Source organism: Colobus angolensis, unplaced genomic scaffold, assembly GCF_000951035.1.
Source record: "Colobus angolensis palliatus isolate OR3802 unplaced genomic scaffold, Cang.pa_1.0 Scaffold114, whole genome shotgun sequence".
Lineage (NCBI taxonomy): Eukaryota > Metazoa > Chordata > Mammalia > Primates > Cercopithecidae > Colobus > Colobus angolensis.
The window spans coordinates 2,266,847-2,288,067 of record NW_012112475.1 but is presented as its reverse complement, the minus strand read 5'-3'; the positions used below and the strand labels follow the sequence as shown (position 1 = coordinate 2,288,067).

Here is a 21,221-nt window from a genome sequence, read left to right as displayed (position 1 = left end):
TCTCGGTAAGCCCAGCTCCCGCCCCACTCTGGCACACTGACCCCTCTACCTACTTTTTTTTTTTTTTTTTTTTTGAGACAGAGTCTCACTCTGTTGCCCAGGCTGGAGTACGGTGGCGCGATCTTGGCTCACTGCAAGCTCTGCCTCCCGGGTTCACGTCATTCTCTTGCCTCAGCCTCCCGAGTAGTTGGGGCTACAGGCGCCCGCCACCATGCCCAGCTAATTTTTTGCATTTTTAGTAGAGACGGGGTTTCACCGTGTTAGCCAGGATGGTCTTGATCTCCTGACCTCGTGATCTGCCTGCCTCAGCCTCCCAAAGTGCTGGGATTACAGGCGTGAGCCACCGCGCCCGGCCCCCTCTAACACAGTAGTATTGCAAGAAGAGGATAAGTGCTTGGAAGAAATACTACTGTGTTTATTGTGTCTCTGGCCTGTGCCCAGCCTTCACAGAAGCGGCCCCAGCCCTGGAGACCCAGAGTTGGTGCAGCTGTATTGGGTGGGCCTGGATGGCTCCTGCTGCCCCCTAGATCACACCCCTCCCGCTGGTGAGGGCAACTGAGTCTTCCTGGGCTCCCCAGGGTGAATGTATGCCCCAGGCCTGGCCAGTCAGCCCATCACAGCAACTGGTGAGAGCATGTGACCAAGCTGGACCCGAGGACGTCACGCGGGGGCTCTTGCTGCGATGGCTGGGAAGGCACTCTCTACCTGGGGTTGCTGGGCCCATGGCGCAGGGAGGCCCACGCTGGGGAAAGCAGGGCTGACGGGGGCACAGATGATCCCCTGGAATCCATCTGTGCCTGCCACCTAGGAAGGCCCTAGAGGTTTTGGTGAGGGAACTGACAATTTCCTTATTGCTTAGGCTGGCTAGGGGCAGGCTCACACCAATGGCTTGGTCTCTGAGTAGTCCAGGGTCTTCTCCCTGGCAGAGGCCAAGGGATGGGACCTGGGGGCTGGGATCGCTCCGCACGGGGACCTCACCATGATGCCCAGCTCAGTCTTGAGGAGGCTGGTACCCACAGAAGGAGGTGGTGCCCACGGAAGGGCTGATGCCCACGGGAGGGACTGGCTGCAATCCTCACACCCACCCCGTACTGCACCTGGCCAGGAGAACGTGCCTGTCACTGGGGAAAGAAGGAATAGAGAGACTGGGGGCAGCTGGGTTTTGATCCGATTGGAATTCTGCCTCCCACAACCCTTAAAAAAATGTGATTTAGGCCAGGTGCAGTGGCTCACGCCTGTAATCCCAGCACTTTGGGAGGCAGAGGCAGGCGGATCACGAGGTCAAGAGATTGAGACCATCCTGGCCAACATGGTGAAACCCCGTCTCTACTAAAAATACAAAAATTAGCTGGGCGTGGTGGCACATGCCTGTAATCCCAGTTACTCAGGAGGCTGAGGCAGGAGAATCGCTTGAACCCGGGAAGTGGAGGTTGCAGTGAGACGAGATTGCGCCATTGGACTCCAGTCTGGCGACACAGTGAGACTCTCTCAAACACAAACAAACAAACAAACAAAAAACTGATTTAAAAGAGACACAGACAGGCACACAAACCCATGCTGGGATGGAATGCAGTGGGGTCTGGGCAGGGATGGCACGGGTAAAGGGTCCTGCAGTCTAGGCGACCTTGCGCACTGCCACCTCCTGGGCCTCCTCTTATCTACAATCCTGGGAGTTGCCGCTGACGCCCTCCTGGGCTCTGGCACTTTATGACTCTGTGAAGAAACCCAGCTGGCTCCATGGGCACCGAAGCCCCAGCACACAGGCCTCACGGGGTGCAGGCCTCCAGCTGGGAGGCTCAGTGGGAAGCTGGGAGTTCTGGATGGACCCTCCACACCTGGAGCTGGAAGTGGAATCTAAGGCTGCCCAGGTGACCTCTTGTTCCCACCTGGCCCCCATCTTGCTGTTGTCAGGAGGCCTCTCCAGGAGGGTCACCCCTGAGGCCAGCCTGCTGGGGCCCAGCGTGATGGCAGCAGGGTGGGCCTGCCCCCAGCCTGTGGCTGCGTGGGCAGCAGAGAGGTGTCCTGAGGGGCCTTGGGGAAGCAGCCGGGGATGCACCCCCTCTGAGCATTTCTACAAAACTAGGCCTTCCTCACTGTGGCAAAGGGTGACTACTTCATCTGGGCAGGACCCGGAGCCCACCACCTGTGCCCAGAATGCCTACGGGCAGGGAAGGACTGCCGTGCCCATCTATTTGAACATGGGGCAATGTGCTGCTATTCAAATGGAGGAATTAGTGATGAATGGGGGAAATTGTTCCTCCCTCTGTCCCGTCTCCAGAAGGAGACAAAAACCCCTTTTACCTCAGCAAACAATGCCCTTATGTGGGCGCCAGTGCCCCACAGCCCGCACAAGCCCAGCTCTGTGTGAACCACCAATCGCCACACCGCGCTCTGGGGCCCAAAGCCAGTGGCACCCTCTCCCGGTGGGCGACTCCCGCCAGCTCCCAGGCTAGGCTCGGAGAATGGGAAGGCCCACCATCCCTGGGACCATAGGCCAGGTACACAGCCACTGGAGGCCAGCAGGCCCTGCGTGCAGATTGCCTTCTGTGTCCAGAGGTGTGGCTGCTGGAGGTAGTGCCGCCTCCACGAGACTCTGTCACAGCAGCAGCCAGGCAGGGGACGGGAGGGGCATCAATAATTCACACACAGCAAGGCGACGGGGGAGGGGGGGTGGGAGACTGCTGGAGCCAAGGCCCACCATGGCCATGGAGGGCTCTGGGCTGTGGTCTGGGGGTGAGGGCCAGAGCAGGGCTCTGGTCTGTGGTCTGGGGGTGCTGACTCCACTCTGAATTTGAGGCGCACACCTCCCCAGGGCTGGCCCCCTGCCTGCTTTGACAAAGGCCAGCGCCCAGGCCGTGTTTACATGATGCATAGTTCCAAGGAGCACCAGGCTCAGGGCGGGCTGCCCAGCTCTTCCTCCGGAAAGGCACGAGGGGCGCAGAGGTCAAATGGGGGACCACTAGGACCCTACCATCCTGGGTGATGAGGCCACACAGGGCACCTACATTCTCCACGTGGCCCTCAGGCCCCGGCTGCCTGCAAAGCTGCTCTCCTGAGTACCCTGCTCTGTCCCTGTGGTTCACACAGCCTGATCCAGTCCCAGCCACGGGGCAGGAAGCCCATGCCACCCATCTGAGTGCCACACTTGCCCCTGATTTGCAGCCCCGGAGCTCCAGTGCCTCTACCCCCACAGCACATGCCTCCTCTGTGTGTGCCCCTCAGTGCCCGGGCAGCAGGATTCCTGCTGAAACTCTGGTCACTCTTTCGTTAGGCAGGTGCCAATCTAGTCCCTCACAGTCAGGAGCAGCGCTGTCCGACAGAAACAGAGAGTGAGCTACATGAGGGATTTTAGTGCCCTAGTACCCACATTTTAAAAAGTAATAAAGAAACAGGTGAAATCAATTTTAATAATCTACTTTATTTAACCCAATATATCCAAAATGTTACCATTTCAATAGTCGACACCGTGTTATCAGAGCTGAGGTATTTCACCTTCTTCTTTCCTATGGAGCCACCAAGACGCAGCACGTATTGCATACCTGTCTGCACTAGCCTTTTCCAAGGCTCGGTAGCCGTCCTTGGCTACTGAATTAGACGTCGCACACCTAGATTTTCCCCTAAAACTGAAATCATTTCTCTCTGCAGAGACCCTGGGGGTCCTCGCCCCTAGACAGGTGTCCAAGCTGCAGATGATATTCAGGCCTTGGGACAGGTGGCTCAAGCGGTGGGGCCCTGGAGACAGACACCACCTTCAGTGGAGGGGAAGGCGGACACCTATGATGCGTCAGGTCCCAAGTGTCAGGCGGTGGGTAACTCATCATGCCTGATTTGCACCACCACCCTCTGCAGCAGACATCAGGGAGGAACCACAGGCTCCAGGGGGAAGTCACTGGCCCATCACCCGGGATGAGTGGCGGCACCCAGACAGCCCCAAAGCACGACCTAGGCCACCCAGTGCTCTCAGGCATTCTGGGAACCTCCAAGGCCAGCCTTGATTTGCCCATCTGTACTGTGGGACAATTCCCTACCCCTGCTACCGGACTGCCCCATTTCCTAGAGCCCCTCCCCCAACACCTACTGGCCCCTGATGCCCCGGGGAGGCGCTCCCAGGATGAACTGCCTGGGTGTGGGTGCCTTCCCTGGCCCCGTCCTCCAGGCCAAGCACAGGTGGTGAGAAATAAACACTAATTCAGTGTGCAAAGATCGAGCTGGGACACACACAGCCCGCTCCCCGTGTTCTCAGAGCAAACACAGCCACTCCAGGCCACCATGGGTGAATGATTCATGGGGCAGGGCCCTGGCCCCAAAGCCCCTGCAGGCCTCCTCCAGCCCTCCCGGGAGCCAGTCTGGGTTTGGTGCATTGCAGTCCTTAGGTCGGGGTGATGACGCCAACGTGGCCTGGTCACTTCCTGGTTCCTGGGAAAGTCACCCTTGAACAGGCTCCCGGTGGAGGTGCCTCAGGAGGGCCTGGCCTGACAGAGGAGCCTGCTGGACAAGAGCTCTGTATGTATCCTGGGCTAAGGGGCGGCCACGAGGGCCAAGGGCACTGATCCCCACATGGCCCCACTGGTCCAGGCTCACCTTCACCTCCATTTTTCTTTTTTTTTTTGAGATGGAGTCACTCTGTCACCCAGGCTGGAGTTCAGTGGCGTGATCTTGGCTCACTGCAACCTCCACCTCCTGGGTTCAAGCGATTCTCCTGCCTCAGCCTCCTGAGTAGCTGGGATTACGGGCGCCTGTCACCGCGCCTGGCTAATTTTTTTGTATTTTTAGTAGAAGTGGGGTTTTGCCATGTTGGCCAGGCTGGTCTCAAAATCCTGACCCCATGTGATCTGCCCGCCTTAGCCTCCCAAAGTGCTGGGATTACGGGTGTGAGCCACCATGCCTGGCTCACCTCCCCGCTGTATCAGTAGGTGAACCTCTCAGCTCCTGAGGCGCCAGAGCTTGTCCTCTGGAGACCCAAGGCCCCAGCACCCCGGACAAGGCCAGGGCTGTGTAGGCCCTGCTCGCTCCTGGATAAAGGGATCTCTCGGTGCTGTCTCCCGGCGTCTCTCACCCCTTGGCGAGCCAGGGCCCAGCACAGCCCAGCATTGTCTGTGCCGCCCGCGGCCCAGCTGATGATGGACACTTTCCTGTGACCGAGGACTGCCAGTGTGGCCTACAGCCAATCCCTGGAAGGCCTGGGCCCCAGCTCTCTGCTCCTGGGGGAGGGGAGGCCAGGAGGCCGCCGCCTGCTCATCTGTTGTGGGTGTTTGGAGCCTTGAGGAGTAACAAATAGCTCTTGCTCCTGGGGTGGGGGTGGGTGGGACCTGCACCCGCAGAATGGGGCCCAGTCCTGGTTTCTGGCCTCAGCTGTGAGAATTAGGGTGAGGGCAATGGACACGGCCATAATGAGCAGGTGTTAGGGAGAAGGCTTGGCTTAAAAGCCCACTGCAAGAGAGGCCTTTCAGAAGCCAACCCAGGGAGACTGGTGCAAGGGCCACACCTCCTGCCATGCAATAGTGACCAGGGCAGATGTCTGGCAATGCGTGTTGGGTCCAGGGGGAGTCAGCAGCAGGCCAGAGTTCTGTGCCCCTTGGTAGGAAAGGGCTGCTATGACCCAGGGATGGGCCCAGGGGAGGGGGGGCATCACCTGAGGAGGGCACTAGAAGGAGCCATGGCACAGGGGTAATGTGGGTGATGGTCTCTGAGCCCTGGTGGCCTGGCCGTTACTCCCACCAGCTCCTTCCCCACCAGCCGTATGGCCTCCTGCCTGATCCCTCACTCAAACAGCTTCACCCCTTGCTGGGGACACCCCATGGCACCCTGAGTACCAGAAGCTGGAGGCACACTTCTGCCTAGTACCTTCTCCTTGGATGGCAGCACTGACTCCTCACTGCCCGCTTAGCTGACCATCAGTGTGGGCACCTGGGATGGGTCTGGCGTTTGCCAGATTGAGAAGCAGCGTCTTGGGAACTCAGGGTCCCTGGACAGGGCCTGGCTCATGTGGGTGGGGAGGGAGGGACAGGGACTCAGGAGTGCCTGAGTCTCGTTGACACCAAGGACCCCCTAGCCCGGCTCCCTTTCCAAAGAAGCATGACCTGGACGGTGGTTGGGGGCTGAGAGTAGGGACGGGGACGCCGCTGAGGGTGGCTGTGAGGTAAGCTGCGGTCAGGGTCCCACAGGCCTCCATGGCGGAGGGGACCAAGGGAGATCAGGCTGGCTGAGGAGGCAGGACTGGACCAAGGGGGTGGCATGCAGGGCTCAGAGAATCTGGGGGAGGTGACGAAGATTGCCCACATCCAGTCCCAGCCTGGCCCCCGGCGGGCCTCTGTGCTGTCCACATCTGGTCCTCAGCCACCTGGCAAGGTGGGCCAAGATGATCACCCCTGCCTGTCAAGGGGACGGCACCCACCCAAGGCTGCCTGGCAAGGAGGGAGCTGAGCAAGATCTGAGCTCTGTGTGCCCCCACGCTTCCCTGCAGACCCCTTGGAGGCCAGGGAGGAGGCACCCAGGGGAGGGGCCAAGCCAAGGAAGAGAGGCCAGCAGTGCTGCCACTGTAAATTCCGAGCCCTGGGCGCTCGAGCAACACACCTGCTCCCCAGAGGCCCGCCCTGCTGCCCAGTTTGCATTTCTAGGCGGCAGAGGGCCGCACCCGAGGGCAGCAGGGGCCACAAGGTAGGAAGCCTTGGTCTTCTCACTAAGAGCTCCTGGGGGCATGCCAGGGTGAGGGGCTGCAGCCCGCAGGCCATGTCACAGAGAGAAGCTGCGGCCCGAGTTGGGGGGTCAGCTAGCTCAGGACCATACTTTGGGGAAGGGCTGGCCAGATCCATGGCACAGAACCCAGGACCTGCCTACAGGACGCCACATATTGGGCCCGACCACTCCATCCTCCCAGAACCCTTCCATGCCAGACCCTCCCCAGATGGCCTGGTTGTGGCCCCCCTGCCCTTCTCTCCTGGTTGGAGCTTCTCTCCTGGGTCACAGGGAGCTTTTGGAAACATGTGACCCAAGAAACCCTGGCATCGGGCACCTCCTCCCTTCCCAGCCCCCTGCTGCCACGCCTCTGCCCGGCCTCCCAGGCCACCTCGTCCCAGGCCCTTTCTCTGATCCCCCATCTATTCCAAGAGTGACTCAGTGGCCGTTGGTTGAGCACCTACTCAGTGCCAGGGCCTCGGAATAAAGCCCAGGACAGAAGACTCAGGTCACATGGGGTCAGCCCTGAAAGGCACCCTGTGGCACCTGCTTCCAGCAATGAAAAACAGGGACTTGGCCAGGCGCGGTGGCTCACACCTGTAATCCCTGCACTTTGGGAGGCTGAGGCGGGCAGATCATGAGGTCAGGAGTTTGAGACCAGCCTGACCAACATGGTGAAACACTGTCTCTACTAAAAATACAAAAATTAGCCAGGCATGGTGGCGCACGCCTGTAATCCCAGCTACTAGGGAAGCTGAGGCAGGAGAATCGCTTGAACCTGGAAGGTGGAGTTTGCAGTGAGCCGAGATTGTGCCATTTGTACTCCAGCCTGGGCAACAGAGTGGGTGGGACTCCATCTCAAAAAAAAGAAAGACAAACAGGAACTCAAATGTCCTTCCACAGGAGTGGCCAAAACGGTGGCTCTGGAGAGACCCAGTCCCCGTGGTCTGGGCAAGTTACTTCCCCTCGGAGACGACATTTCCTGCCCTGTGGAACAGCGACATGTAAAGCTCTGGGCTCACAGGGTCAGGTTGGGCACACAGTGGGCTCAGGAATGGGCCCCCAGTCACTGGGCTGACTGGACAACCTTCGAACTGTGGCTGGCCCACATCAGTGTCAGGGAGGCCAATGACTATGTGAGAGAAAAGGTGGTGCCAATACTGCCTCATTGAAAAGAAAACGAGGCTCTGGTTACTTAGATAATATAAAAGTCTGAGAAAAATAGGCCCCCCAGACATCATTATTTTTCTTTTTCTTTTTTTCTCCTTTATTTTTCTTTCTTTTTTTTTTTATTGAGACAGAGTTTTGCTCTTGTTACTCAGGCTGGAGTGCAATGGTGCGATCTCGGCTCACGGCAACCTCTGCCTCCCAGGTTCAAGAGATTCTCCTGCCTCAGCCTCCTGAGTAGCTGGGATTACAGGCATGCGCCACCCCACCCAGCTAATTTTGTATTTTTAGTAGAGACAGGGTTTCTCCATGTTGGTCAGGCTGGTCTCAAACTCCTGACCTCAGGTGATTCACCTGCCTCGGCCTCCCAAAGTGCTGGGCTTACAGACATGAGCCACCGTGCCTGGCCTTCTCCTTTATTTTTCTACAACCATTGTAATACTTCTGGAATAAGGAGAGAAATAAGGGACATTTCTACAAAGACGTGGCTCCTGCCCTCAGCAAGCTGACAACCCACAGGGGTCCCGCACTGGTGCCTGTTTGGCCTCAACCAAACTCCAGACTCCTCCAGGGAGGTGGAGACAGGGCACATCACCCCTGAGTGTCACAAGGCCAACGCTGGTGTGACAAAAGTGGCCAAGAAACTGGGTAGTCAAAGGGCCCTCAGTGCCTTCGTCCAGCCCCAGGCCTGCACGGTGCGGGAGCCCCAGTGTGTCCCGAGGCCAGGGCTGGAGGAGCAGCCTCATCTGAGAGGCGCACACACCAGGCCCTGACCTGCCCCAGCCAGGGCTCCACACCACTCTTGCTCAGCAACCCCCTGACTGCCCACCCTGCGGAAGGCGGAAGCAGGCCCAGCGAGCAGACCCCCGCTCTCCCCTGGCGCTGGCTTCCTGTCTGCCCAGGAGGTGAGTAATGTCCGCTCCCTGCCCCCATGCATCCCTTCTGGAGGCCAGGCGGGCCTCACATTTTCCGCTCAGGAAGGGGCAGAGTGAGAGGCCTGCTGAAGCACATCCAGGGGAAACGGAAGGAGCACCCCGCCTGCCCGGTCAGGAACCCAGGCCAGCCCCGGCCTGCAGGAGGCGCACTGGCTCACCTGCCTCTGCGCATGCCTTCATTCGTTTTCGTCCACTCATTCACTCAACAAACAGTACCCCAGCACCTGCGCGGTGCCAGGCCCTGTGCTGGGTGCTGGAGTCCTGGCTCTCAGGGTGCTTATGGTACTTGGGGAGCAGACTGCATCAAACAGATCATCCCACCAGTGGGGGCGTAATTACAGACGGACGTGCTGTTCAGCCCCAAGACAACGCCAGACCACGGCGCCTCTGGACAAAGTCTCAGACATCCCTCCTCCACGCCCTGTGATGTGCACAGAGCCCTGTTCAGACCCAAAAGCAAGCCCAAGCCCAAGCCTCGGCCAGGACTTAGCTGAGGGTCTTTAGGGGACCTGGCCCACGCCTGGGCAGGAAACTATGGCAGGAGCTGGCCCGCATGGCCCTGGGCCCCAAGGAGGGAGTGCCCCAAGTGTGTGGAGAGGGCCTTCTTTGGTTCCCTAGCTCCCCTGCCCATCTTCTGGGGACCCTCACACATGGCCCCTACACCTGCCAAAGGGGAGAGAGGAGAAGCGCTGGCCCTCCCCAACTCTGGCTGAGTTGCCCCAAGTCTCTCCCTGATTCTAAGTTTCCTCCCCATGAGATGAGGGCACTGTGATGGTGCTCCCTGCCAAGCGCCAGCGGCTATGATCGCAGGGACCCAGGAGCATCCCAGGACTTCAGAGTGTGGGGAGCTGGTGTAAAGAGGTCTGGGAGACCAAGACTCGCAGACAGTGGCAGGGCTGGGGGCAGAAACCTAACTGTGTTTCAGGACAAGCAGACACTCACCCCGGTGGAACCTCAGAGACAAGCTTCCCGGGGAGTGAGAGCTGGCATCTGCACAACTCACTCTTGGGCTCAGTGGTTCCGCCATGGGATTTGCTCTGCCACTCAGCCTTCATCTGCCTTTGTTAAAATCTTTAAAGAAGGGCCCCAACAAATCCACAGCTGTAGATCTGTGCTAACTGCCCGGCTCCCTGAAATCACTCCCAGCTGGATTACTCGTCAGCAGGGAGGGCATGCTGATACGGTTGGCATCTGGGTCCCCTCCAAATCTCATGGTGAGATGTGTCCTCCAGGGTTGGAGGTGGGCCTGGTGGGAGGTGTGTGGGTCATGAGGGGCTTGGTGCTGTACGGAGTGAGTTCTCACTATGAGTTCGCGCGAGAGCTGGCTGTTTAAAAGAGCCTGGTACCTCTTCCCTCTCTCTTGCTCCCTCTCTCACCACAAGACATACCTGCTCCCCCTTCACCTTCTGCCATGTCTGTAAGCTTCCTGAGGCCTCACCAGAAGCCAAGCAGATGCTAGTGCCATGCCTGTACAGCCTGTGGAACTGTGGACCAAATACACTCTTCTCTTTATAAATTACCCAGCCTCAGGTATTCCTTTGTAGCAACACCAAAAGGACCAACACAGGTGTGTCATCGGCACAGCCTTGGGAGTCCCCACACTCCTGGCAAAGAGAGAAGGCCCAGGTGCTCAGATGGGAAGGATGTCCCTAGAAACAAACAACCCAACTTATCGCCATCAGAGGCGGAGTTCCACCTGCTCCGCAGTGGTGCGCTTGGACAGGGCTCAGTAAACGTTTGTTCATTTGTTCCTTCCTGGATAACAGACATTCAGCAGGCACCAACAATGGGCCAGGTTCACAACCGAGTCGCGGGGGCAGGGCAGAGACCAAGACTGACCTTACAGCAGGCCTCAGACTTCCACGGAGGCCTGAGGGCCACAGCCCGCACACCAAGCTCACCTGGGCATCAGTGGGGTTGGGGGGCTTCTGCGATGGAGACCCTCAGGCGGGGAGTGGAGCACACAGAGGGCTAAGGTGGGTGCATCTGCTTGGGCTGTCCCTACCTAGTCCTGCATCAATAACAGGGGCCCGAGAGTGCTCTGATGGGAGCCCCTTGACTCACTCACGGGAGCTGGACCTCACATGTCTGCACCGCGAGCGCCTTCAAGAGGGGCTGGTTGTGTGTCTCCATGGGGGCCGGAAGATGGCCCAGGACTCCAGGCTGGAAACCCACTGTTCTGGACAGACGCCAACAGGCCCACAGGCCCAGAAGGGGCAGTAGAGGCCAGGCCAGCTGCCTGGGCCTTCCCAAGGCCTGTGCCCTGCCCGGGGTCTCAGCCGGCCAGCGGGGTGGCCCACAACTCTATGAGTGCCTCGGAGCGGATGGTGAGGCCTACGGCCCCGCGGTCAGCAGCATCCTCACTGTCCCAGCTCCGGTGTCCACCAGGAGGGGAAGGCAGTGTGTGACTACCCCAGGCTGGCCCCGCACTGGGCTCTTGGGGACCTACGGATCCCCCAGCCTCCCTGCATCTCTCAGCCTCATCCTCATGGCCAGCCAGCGTCTGAGCAGCAGGTGCTGAGGGAGCTCCACGGACACCACAGAAATGCCACTGTCAGTCACCTGATCCTGACGGCCCCCAAATCACCAGACCTCCCCAGGACGTGTCTCCAAGAGAGATCCCACTCTCAAATGGTGGTCATGAGGAATAACAGCAAGGGATCTGCTCGGGAATGAGCAGGGGGACCATGGCCCCTTCAGCCCAACTGCTCTGGGTTTCTGAACAACTGTCCCAGACCCTTCTTGCAGGGACCAGAGCCTGCGGCCCCAGCTGAGCTCTGCAGGCACAGCCCTCAGTGTTCTTTGGGTGTGGCCTCAGTCAGCTCAGTTGAGGCAGTAGGTCAGCTGCTGAGCTTGTCCCAGTCCCAGAGCCCCCCAGAGCACGTGGCTGCCCCCACGGGGTCCCCACCACCGTGGGAACGCTGGAAGGCAGCACTGGCCTGGGAGGCTGGCAGCACGAGGGGGTCGCGCCGACCTCACGAGGCATCAGGCACAAAAGCCTTTTCTTTGCCGGCAGCCACGCACCCCACTCCTCCTGCAGCCACTCCCTGTGCTCCCTAGCCCCTGGCCCAGACACCTCCAGCTGCCTCCAGGCTGGGTCTCCTCCCAAACAAAGCCGGATTCAGGCCTGAGAAGGCTGTCGGGAGGCAGGCGCACAGGTTCTGCCATGGAGATGAACTTTGACCCAAACAGCAAGGCTCCTACCCCTTATTTACTCTTTAAGGCTGACCCGTTTCACAGAGTTAACATTACACCCCTTTTTAACCCGTACCTCCCTCCCACATTCCAGGCCTCGACCTTCAACCCCTCCTAATTGCTGGCTCCGGCTCCTACACCCCAGTTCTCTGGGGCCCAGCTTACTCATCCCCTGCCCCCAACCATCTCCTCCGCGGAAACAAAGGCGATGCCGGGCTGCTGTGCTCACAGAGCCACCTCACAACCCTGGCACACCAAGGTAGATGCCAGGGCCCCAGAGCCCAACCACTTGGGGGAGTCCACATGGAGGCCAGGGTGGATCTTTGGGGTCTGATTCCTGACCCTAACTCTCCAACCCCTGAGAAGGAAGCCTCTATTCCAAGGGAGGCCGGAGTAGGCTGTCTGGTAGGCCCTGTGCAGGGGGGCCAGGACTAGGGAAGAATCCAGACAGCTCCCCAGCCAGCCGCATCGCATCCCAAGGGGCTAGGACACATGTGGACAGCTGCACTGCCTGGTCACTCACCAGGTGACCCGGGCTATAGCCTCACATGTGGCTACAGAAACACAGGTCGTTTCCCTTGCTGGGCAGCAGAACTGCTCTGGGTTAGGTACACAGTGAACCTTCCCAGGCCTGCCCCGGTAACTCTGAAACCCACATTGCAGAAGCCCATGGCATCTCAGCTACCAGGCAGACCCCTGGCCTCACAGGCTGCCAGTCCCATGGGCTCCCTCCCTCATCTTTGGGAGGAAGGAGCCAGGGGCTAGGGCAGTGGGGCCCGTGGAGATGCTGAGAATGCTGGAGGCAGTGCAAGCTTGGGTCTGGGCCACCCGAAAGCCTTGGCCCAGATTCCGCCACCCTGGAGTACGTCCACACCTCTCACCTGAGGACAACTGGGAGCAGGGGGCCGGGCACAGCCCCTCCTCAACCGCCACCAACGGGCACTCACCGTCCTCTTGACTGTGGAGGTTCTGTGGGCTCCGCATCCTCTCGTCCTGGCTGGGGCTCAGGCTGGAGGCCAGGTGCGGGTCAGCTGACATCCATGTGGAGTCGCTCATATCAAAATCCTCGCTGCTCACAGAAGTCTCATCCTGAGCAGGGACAAAGAAGGTGGGCATTCAGCAGGGATGGGCTCTCATCGGCCCGAGGCAGCCTTGTGAGTGGACCCCAGGGCCAGTGGGCATTTGCGAGTACCCCGAAGGCCTCAGGGAGCCCTCAAACCTTGAAGTGAGGGCTGGGTAGTGCTCCCCCTTGCCCAGTGGAAGTGGCCCCAGCTCTGGTTCCTATCAGAAGCCACGGCTAAGGGCCAGTGCTGTCTGTAATTGAAGACAATTATGAGGTCTCGCATCCTGCAGGGGCGGATGGCAGGGCCTGGCTCTTACCCTTGTGAGCCAAGGTTGAAACAAGCGCTGTAAACAAGGGCTGCCGCTCCCTGCTCCCAGCCCAGGGACCAGGGCTCACTCTGCACAGGACCCGGCGGCAAGAAGCGGGCAGCAGGACATGCCGGCCACCGGGCACTGAGGCTGAGCTGAGTGCCCCCAGCAGGCCCGGCGCCCTGACTCCCATGAAGCATGCATGGAATTCCTTTCTCCCACTCCCCCAGCCCAGAGGACATTTCTGTCTTCCTCCTTCCTAACCTTTGCTGTGCTTCAAAGATACGCTCTTGGGCAGCTTCCAGGGCTGAAAGGGCCAGCCCCAGAAGTGCAGAGAAGGAAGGGGGCGGGGCAGGCCAGGGTTCGGACCAGACCGCAAAGGGGGTTCAGCTCAAGGGCCTGGGGGGCCGCCAGGGCGTTCCAAACAGCCGGATGGCCTGCTAGAGAGGACCACGCCTGCCTCCTCTCCCCTCGCTGCTGGCTTCGGAGGCCCTTGGCCAGTCATCCGGGAACCCCCGGGGCGGGGCCCCTTCAACCCAGCCCTCCAGCGGGAAGGGCCCCCACCTCCTCCGGCCCAGCCTTTCAGGAGCAGCAAGCAACTGTGCCTGGGAGCTGGCTGTAAAACCAAGAAAGATGACCCAGCAGCTCCCACACCCGGAGTTCTGGCCTCCCCCCAGCAAGACACAATGGCCTCTGTGGGCCCCCAGTGAGGACCTCTGGCAGAGCACCCCCAAGCCTCCCCTCTGGGGCCCCCTCACAGACGCCTCTTTTATAGTGAGCAAACACACTTTGGTTGGAACTTTCTTAGGCTGCTGTCCCTGAGGCAGACACATCTGCTCCAAGTGCTAGGGAACCAGTGTGGATTCGCCTCCACTCCCTCCCCCACCCGCTGGGCTGGTAGGGAGTTTCCTGGAATTTATAGCTTCTGTGCAGTGTGGACCCTCTGCTGAATCCAGAGGACAGGAGCTGGGCTGTGACGACTGCAGTCCCCACGCGGCACACCCAGGGCCTCGGGGAATGGATAGAGCCCATATGTCCTCTGGTGTCCTCTCCCCACACACAGGCACACGCACTCACTCTGCCTCCCTCCCACGGGCTGCCTGCTCCACAAACACAAGCACCTCCACCCACAGCCCTCCTTCATGAAAACTCACTCACACACCCAGACACACACACACACACACACACACACACACACACACGTTCAAAAGGCTCTCTGCACAAAGGGTACAAAGGGACAACAAAACTCTCCCCTGTGCTAACTGGATGGAGGGAGACGAGGGGGAGGGGGAAGAGAGACTGGCAGGTGGGGGAAGGTTCCTTGGAACCTTGAGCAAGGCTGCAAGGGGCAGGCGGCTCCCCATCTTCCCAGCTGGTCCTGCCATGTTGGCTCCAGGAACCAGGAACAGAGCATCTCGCGTGGGCCCCTTGCTACTTCCTGGCTGCCCAGGGGGTGCCATGCTCAGGGTTTGACCTGAAGTCACAGCTGAAGGAGAAAGACTCTGGGTATTGTTCAAATGCTCATGACTTAAAAGACAGAGCATTCTAGTAACAGTTGAAAGCGCCACCTACTCCAAACTCCCCATCCATCCATTCGACAGGTATTTACTGAGCACCTACTATGGGCCAAGCTCCCCTCTAGGCGCTGGGAAACTCAGCTGTGGACCAGACACACTCCTGGCCTGCCTGGCACCCCTCATCCGCGAGGGAGATGGACAATGAGCAGAAAAGCATTGATGAGGGCCGCAAAGCACACAGAAGCGGGGTGAGAGGGCAGAGGGACCTGTTTGCCAGGGCAGCCCAGGAAAACCCCACGGGTCAGAAACACTGGAGCAGAAGCCTGCAAGAAGTGAGAAGGGGAGCCCGTGAGAAGAGGTCTGTGTGGCTCCACGCACTTTTCAGGCACAGGCAGCAGCAAGTGGGGCACAAGCTGCTGGGTTTGAGGAGAGGCAAGGAGGCCACTGTGGGCAGGCGTGGGCGGGCCCAGAGGAGCCACACGAAAAGGTCCCCTCCACAGTGCACGCAACCCTGGCAGGGCCGTACCTGCCATCTCTAGCTTGGAGAAAGGCTCTTGAACTCCACTCAATACACGGGGGGTGGAGCAGCAGGGACGGCTTGCACACTCTGGCCTCACTCAGCCAAGTTCAAAACCATAACAACAGAAGGCAAACTTCTCAGGGGCCCAGCGCTCCCCTGGGCTTGTGGCATTTCACCCTCACTACAGGCCCACCAGACAGGTACAGTTGTCAGCCCCGCTCCACAGATGAGGAAACCGAGGCTCCAGGAGGTTAAGGGGCTTGCCCAAGTTCACGGGCTAACATGAGGCACAGCCAGATCTGTGCAGTCGCCAAGGACTGGACACGCCCTCCTAACTGAGTTGGCCCTTGCCTAGAACCCACACGGCTGCTGTGAGCCACAATCCCAACTCCAAGCTGTATCCAGCTGTCGCTGTCTTGTGGATCTCTGCCCTGTCTTTCCCCGGAAAACCTTAGGTCCTTCTAACAGTGGGGACCAGACTGTACGTCCTCTGAATCCTGCACAAGGCAATGAGACTTGTTGAATCAACTGAATTGCCCGGCATGGTGTTGGTGTTTAATGAGGACGCGGCATTAATTTGACAATTAAGGACTCTGGTCCCATTGCGCATAGTTCTTGAATGGAGGGCATGTGAAGCCCAGGATGCAGGCTGGTGGGCTGGTGGTAGCCGGGTGCCCTGTAATGCCTCCCTCCTGCTGCTGCCAGCCACGCCACACACAGCCAGGGTTTCTCTGGCTCACATCACTGAACTGTTCACCCAAACGCCCCTCCACCCCTCACTTCCTTGATGGGTCCCACTGAGAAAAGATGGGCTACACCTAACCTGGCATCAAAATTACCTGATTAGGAGGAGCACCCAGTGCCCACAGGCACAGGGCTTCAGGCTAAGGGTTTTATGAGATTTCCTCCCATGACCCCATAACACAGGCACCCATGTCAGGCCTAGCTCCAGCTCTGACAATTGCCCCTGTGAGGCCCGCCCCGCCTCCCCCAACTGCCCAGGGACACGGAGCCAGCAGCACAGCTGGTGTGTAAACCCAGGCGGTCTGTGCCCAGAGCCTGCATCACAGTGTCACTGCACCATGGGCCACCTCACCACATCTCCTCCCTTCAATGGGAGGAACCAGATTCCTTAATGACCAAGTGTCTCAAGATGAGGCCCAGAGGGAACTCATGGGTGATGAGGCTATATTTACACACACACACACACACACACACACACACAAACACACACACACATTCATGCATGCTCACTTTCTTCAATGAGTTGATGTACATTTATTGAGCATCAACTATGTGCTGGCATTGTGGTAGGGACATAGATAACCAAGGCAGGGTTCCTTCACACCAGGCCTTGTTAGCTAGGAAAAGGGACCAGCAAAAATTCTGACCCATCTGTAGGTGCAGTGGGGAGAAACTGTGGACACACTGCTTCGTTACCTAACAATGATTGTTCTCTCCCCAGCTCCCAAGGAGTTTTCCCACAGCCTCCAGGGTTCTGCCAGGTGAACCCCAGTTTTGTGAAAGAGGTTCTAAGATTCTGATATCTTGACTGCTATGGCTTTTTTTTTTAAGATAGGATCTTACTGTCACATAGGCTGGAGCACAGTGGTGCAATCATGGCTAACTGCAGCCTTGAGCCCCCAGGCTCCTGCCTCAGCCTCCCAAGGAGCTGGCACTACAGGCATATACCACCACGCCTGGCTAACTTTTAATTTTTTGTAGAGACAAGGGCTCACTATATTGCCCAGGCTGGTCTCAAACCCCTGGGCTCAAGTGCCTCGGCCTCCCAAAGTGCTGGGAGTACAGGTGTGAGCTGGCACACCTGGCTGCTACAGCAACTTTTTTTTTAAGTGAGAAATCAAGTCTATTAAGTCTAACTTTTCAAAAACACACAATACAAAAATAAGTTTTGGTCAGACTTACACAAACCCTTCAACACCCACACTTTCAAGGGCTGAGCTGTAGAAGAAGACTTCCCAAGACCCTCTGCAACCTGTCTGGCGCAGCACAGTCCAGTTCATGGATACAAGCCCCCCAGTCACAGATGGGCAGACTGTAGCTCTAGTCCCTCACTCACACCCTAAGCCAAGGCTGGAGAAGCAGGCTAATCACAAGGCAGTTACAGGTACACACAGATCAGAATCTGTCAACGACGACTGTGCAGAGGGGGAAAATACACCCAAGTCCAGAGGGCCATGCTGGAGGCAATGGTGCAGGTTTGAGAGTGACCAAGGCCTCAGGCCTGCTCAGAGACCCAAGGTGCTCACTGACTCACCCAGAGGTCACAGGGTGCTTCTTACTTCTCCCTTCTGGAATGTCAGATGAAGTGGGGCTAATTTCTCCCTTTCTGTTAACAAACTTCAACAAAACTTAGAGAATAAAACTGTGGGCTGGGTGCGATGGCTCACACCTGTAATGCCAACATTTTGGGAGGCTGAGGTGAATGAATTGCTTAAGGCCAGAAGTTCAAGACCCATCTGGGCAACACAGTGAGACCCTGTCTCTATTTACAAAAGAAAAGTGTGTGCAGTCCCATTACTTCTGGGTTCCCTCTCCTTAGTCCCCATGTGACTGTCCAGTCAGCTACCCCCTGGTTTCTCTAGCCTCTGCCCTTTGGAAACCCTGAAGCCCATGGCCTTGCCCACCCAGCAATCATTTATTCTAGCACCAAAGCCATCATGGGTCACAGGGTAAATAGAGCCAAAGCCAAATGCTCTTCTGAAAAGGGAACTTAAGAGTTAGGCAGGCAGATGGGTAGCACCCAGTCAGCCTCTGGGACACACCCCAACCTGGGAGCCCAGCCTCTGGGGCAGAGGGAGAGGAGCTGACCAGACCCTCCCTGTTCTTATCTTCAGTCCAAAATTCATGGGCAGGTTCAGTTTCTCTCCACCCAGCTTCTGAGGCCCTTCCTCTTCTGCAGGGTAACTAGCACAACCACTGCCCAGCCCAGGAGGAGGAGAAAACGGGAGACCAGAGGGGAAATGGTGGAAACGGGACTGTATCCATGGCTTGTAACTACGGGCAGGTGCTATCAGTAACCTGATTATTTTACAACTGGGGTCAATTTCTCTGCAACTGGGTTCCTGGTGCCTCTGAAGTTGAGCCATTTGCATCCTCCAGGACCCGGGATCCTGGGGCGTGCCTCACACAGTATTTTCCAGACCCTTCCCGAGAGCTGTAATTCTATCTCTACGGCTTGCTTGAGAAAGAAAAGGAGGAGGATTTGCTGAGAATTTAGTGCAATTGTAAGCCATAAGCCCTGACCAGGAGCCCTGGGTGTGTGTTTCGGAGGAAGGCGGGGGCAGGGATGTGCAGGGGATGTTTCTGGGCCGAGCAGGAAAGAGACCCCTCTCTATAAAGCCCCCAGGCTTGTTCGACAGGAGGCTAAAGCTCCCATTGGGAAGAACACCAGCCTCAGGCGGTTGCCCCAGCACCAGCTCTATCCCAAAGTGGAGTCTCTTCTCAACCCACTGGTAGGCACCACCTTCTGGGCACCTGCAGGCCCCTTCCAGGCCCTGGACATTCTTCTGCAAGAGGCGACTCTCCCCCTTGTCTCCATGTCAGCGAGCACTACACACACAGCCTTCTGAGCATGCCAAGAAGGTACTGAACCGCATGTGACCCCAACTTAACCACTTCAGTTCATCAGATGGCTTATTAATGGAAGACGAAAAACCCCCAGGATCTAAAGCATCAGGAGTTCAAATCCTTGTTGTGAAGGGGCCGCACACATGAAATGTGAGGGTGGTCTGAGCCACAGATATATGAAATATGAGGGTGGTCTGAGCTCCTGGGTGTGTGGGGTCCTAAAGCTGTTGCTTCATAGCTACAACCCAAGCCCACCTAGCCACCAGGGAAGGAGGCCAGCCTTCCAGCACTCCCTGCACAATTCCACTCCTTCCTGTGAACATGCCTCCTCTGCTTACAAGCCATGCAAGCACCAGCTCTTCTGGGAAATATGAGGCAGGGAGAGCTGAGACACAGCCAATCACCTACCATACTGGAGTCATTTTCGCTGTCTCTCCCTCACACTCACTCACAGGCACACGGTGTCTGTCAGAAGCGTATTCCCATCTACATGTGGTCCTGTTGTCCCTGCTGTCATGGACGCCTGGATGCTGGAAGTGAGCATTTCCCACATTTTCCCACTGTATATCGAGTGGAAAACAGGCTTTTGTTCCTAAGCAAAGGCACCTGGCTGCTCCCCATCAGCGTTCCTCACCACGAGGGCCTCGCTGGTACCCCAGACCCTGCCATTAACAGGGGTTTCTTTAAAAGTGAGGTTGGAGAGGAGCTTCAGCAGACAGGGATCTTCCAGCCAAAAGGAAGGCTGGAAGGGAGCCGCTGTGAGCTAATCCCCTGCAGGGCTGTCCTTCCAAGAAAGGAACCCAGACAACACAGAAAAAGTTCTTGAGCAACTCCCAGGCGGTCCAGCTCCACAGAGCCCCAGGGTAGCGGCCACAGGAAAAGTTCCCCAAAGGCGTCTTCTCAGCTGGGAGGAAGGCCGCAGTGATCTCTGTTCCCACTGCGCTGCACGAAGGTGCTGAACAGGGTGGTGTCGCCCAGCTCTAGAGGTGCTGTCTTAAAACCCTGCTCTATTAAGCAAGCCTCAGCCTGAGCCTGGATTAGACAGGAGCTTGATATTATTCAAGGACACATTGTGGCCCTAATGGCTTTCCAATGAAGGAGTAATTTACTACCTGGGGGGCTAAACTACCACGGGGCCTGGGCCATAAATGGGCCTTTTCCCCAGACCAATTCAGTCCAGAATCTGGCCTGTGTCAAGGGTCAAGAAAGGGCCCTGGTCCCATCACACAGATGGCTCTCCCCAGAAGAGTCATGAGGTCCCCCAAACACCTCTCCGCACACCCCCTTTTTGGTGTGTGTGAGTTGGTGTGGGGGCAGGCTGGGGTTGCCAGCTGATTCTGGGATAAGTAGGGCTTTATCTCAAGGGACAATCTATTTCAAGCCACAATCCTTCTCAGAAAGAGGAGGAAATCACAGAGTCCAAACACCATTTCAGGTGAAATCAGGAGGTTATTCATCTCCCCTCAGAGCAGACAGAAAGGAAAATCAATGTTTTAGAGGGGGAAAAAAGGTTCCATTTGAATTAATGGGTTTGTGGCTTCTCCATTGATCTGAGCCTCTTCACACTTTCTTTCTGTGCTTTTGTGCTCTTGGGGAGAGGGGAGGGAGTAGGGAATGGGGAGGAGGGGGTGGGCCTCCCATAAGGAAAAGGACGGTCTAACCTTAACCTTTCTACAGGAATAATGCTAATTAGCGAGGCTTAATGAGAACTTCCCCCAGAAAGCGCAGCCCGGTAGGGGCGGCCGGACTCGGGCAAACGCAGCTCTGGGTGGAAGCAGGGTCACTTCTGCTCCCGAGTGGCTGGAATAAATATGCGGATTGCACTCCCTCCTCCTCCCCACCCAAAGTGTCCAGCCTTGAGGACTAGGTGGAGGGAGGAGAGAGCGGGCGGAGGTGTAAATCCAACTTAACCCCTGCGCGCGCCCTCGAGCCGGCCGGCTGCCCCCGCCCCGCCGTGTCCCCTTATTAAGGAAGGCCCCTTCGCCAGGGGCCGCCGACGCCCGCGGCTTCCGGTCAGACGGTGCACCTGAGAGGGACACCCCGTCCCTTCCCGGGAAGGACCCGGGCCTGCCGAAGTGGGTTCAACTCTGCAAACCGCGTCTCAACTCCCCGCGCCGCGCCGGGGAACCCCTCCCTGCCACTCAACGCTTCCCGTCCTCACATCCCCAAACACAGTCCACTTCCCTTCTCGTGGCGGCCGCGGCAACCCGAGCCCGGTCCCCACCCCGCCGCCAGCGAACGCCTCCCTCC

General features: G+C 58.0%; 1 protein-coding gene across 1 annotated transcript in view; it reads right to left on the bottom strand.

The window, feature by feature from the left end:
• Nucleotides 1-21,221, bottom strand: part of LOC105524556 (nucleolar protein 4-like) — a 40,670-nt gene that overhangs the window by 17,888 nt on the left and 1,561 nt on the right. Inside the window, exon 2 of the mRNA XM_011959852.1 lies at nt 12,920-13,061. Coding sequence (XP_011815242.1) covers nt 12,920-13,028 — 109 coding nt within the window. The 5' untranslated portion in view covers nt 13,029-13,061. The remainder of the gene's footprint in view (nt 1-12,919; nt 13,062-21,221) is intronic.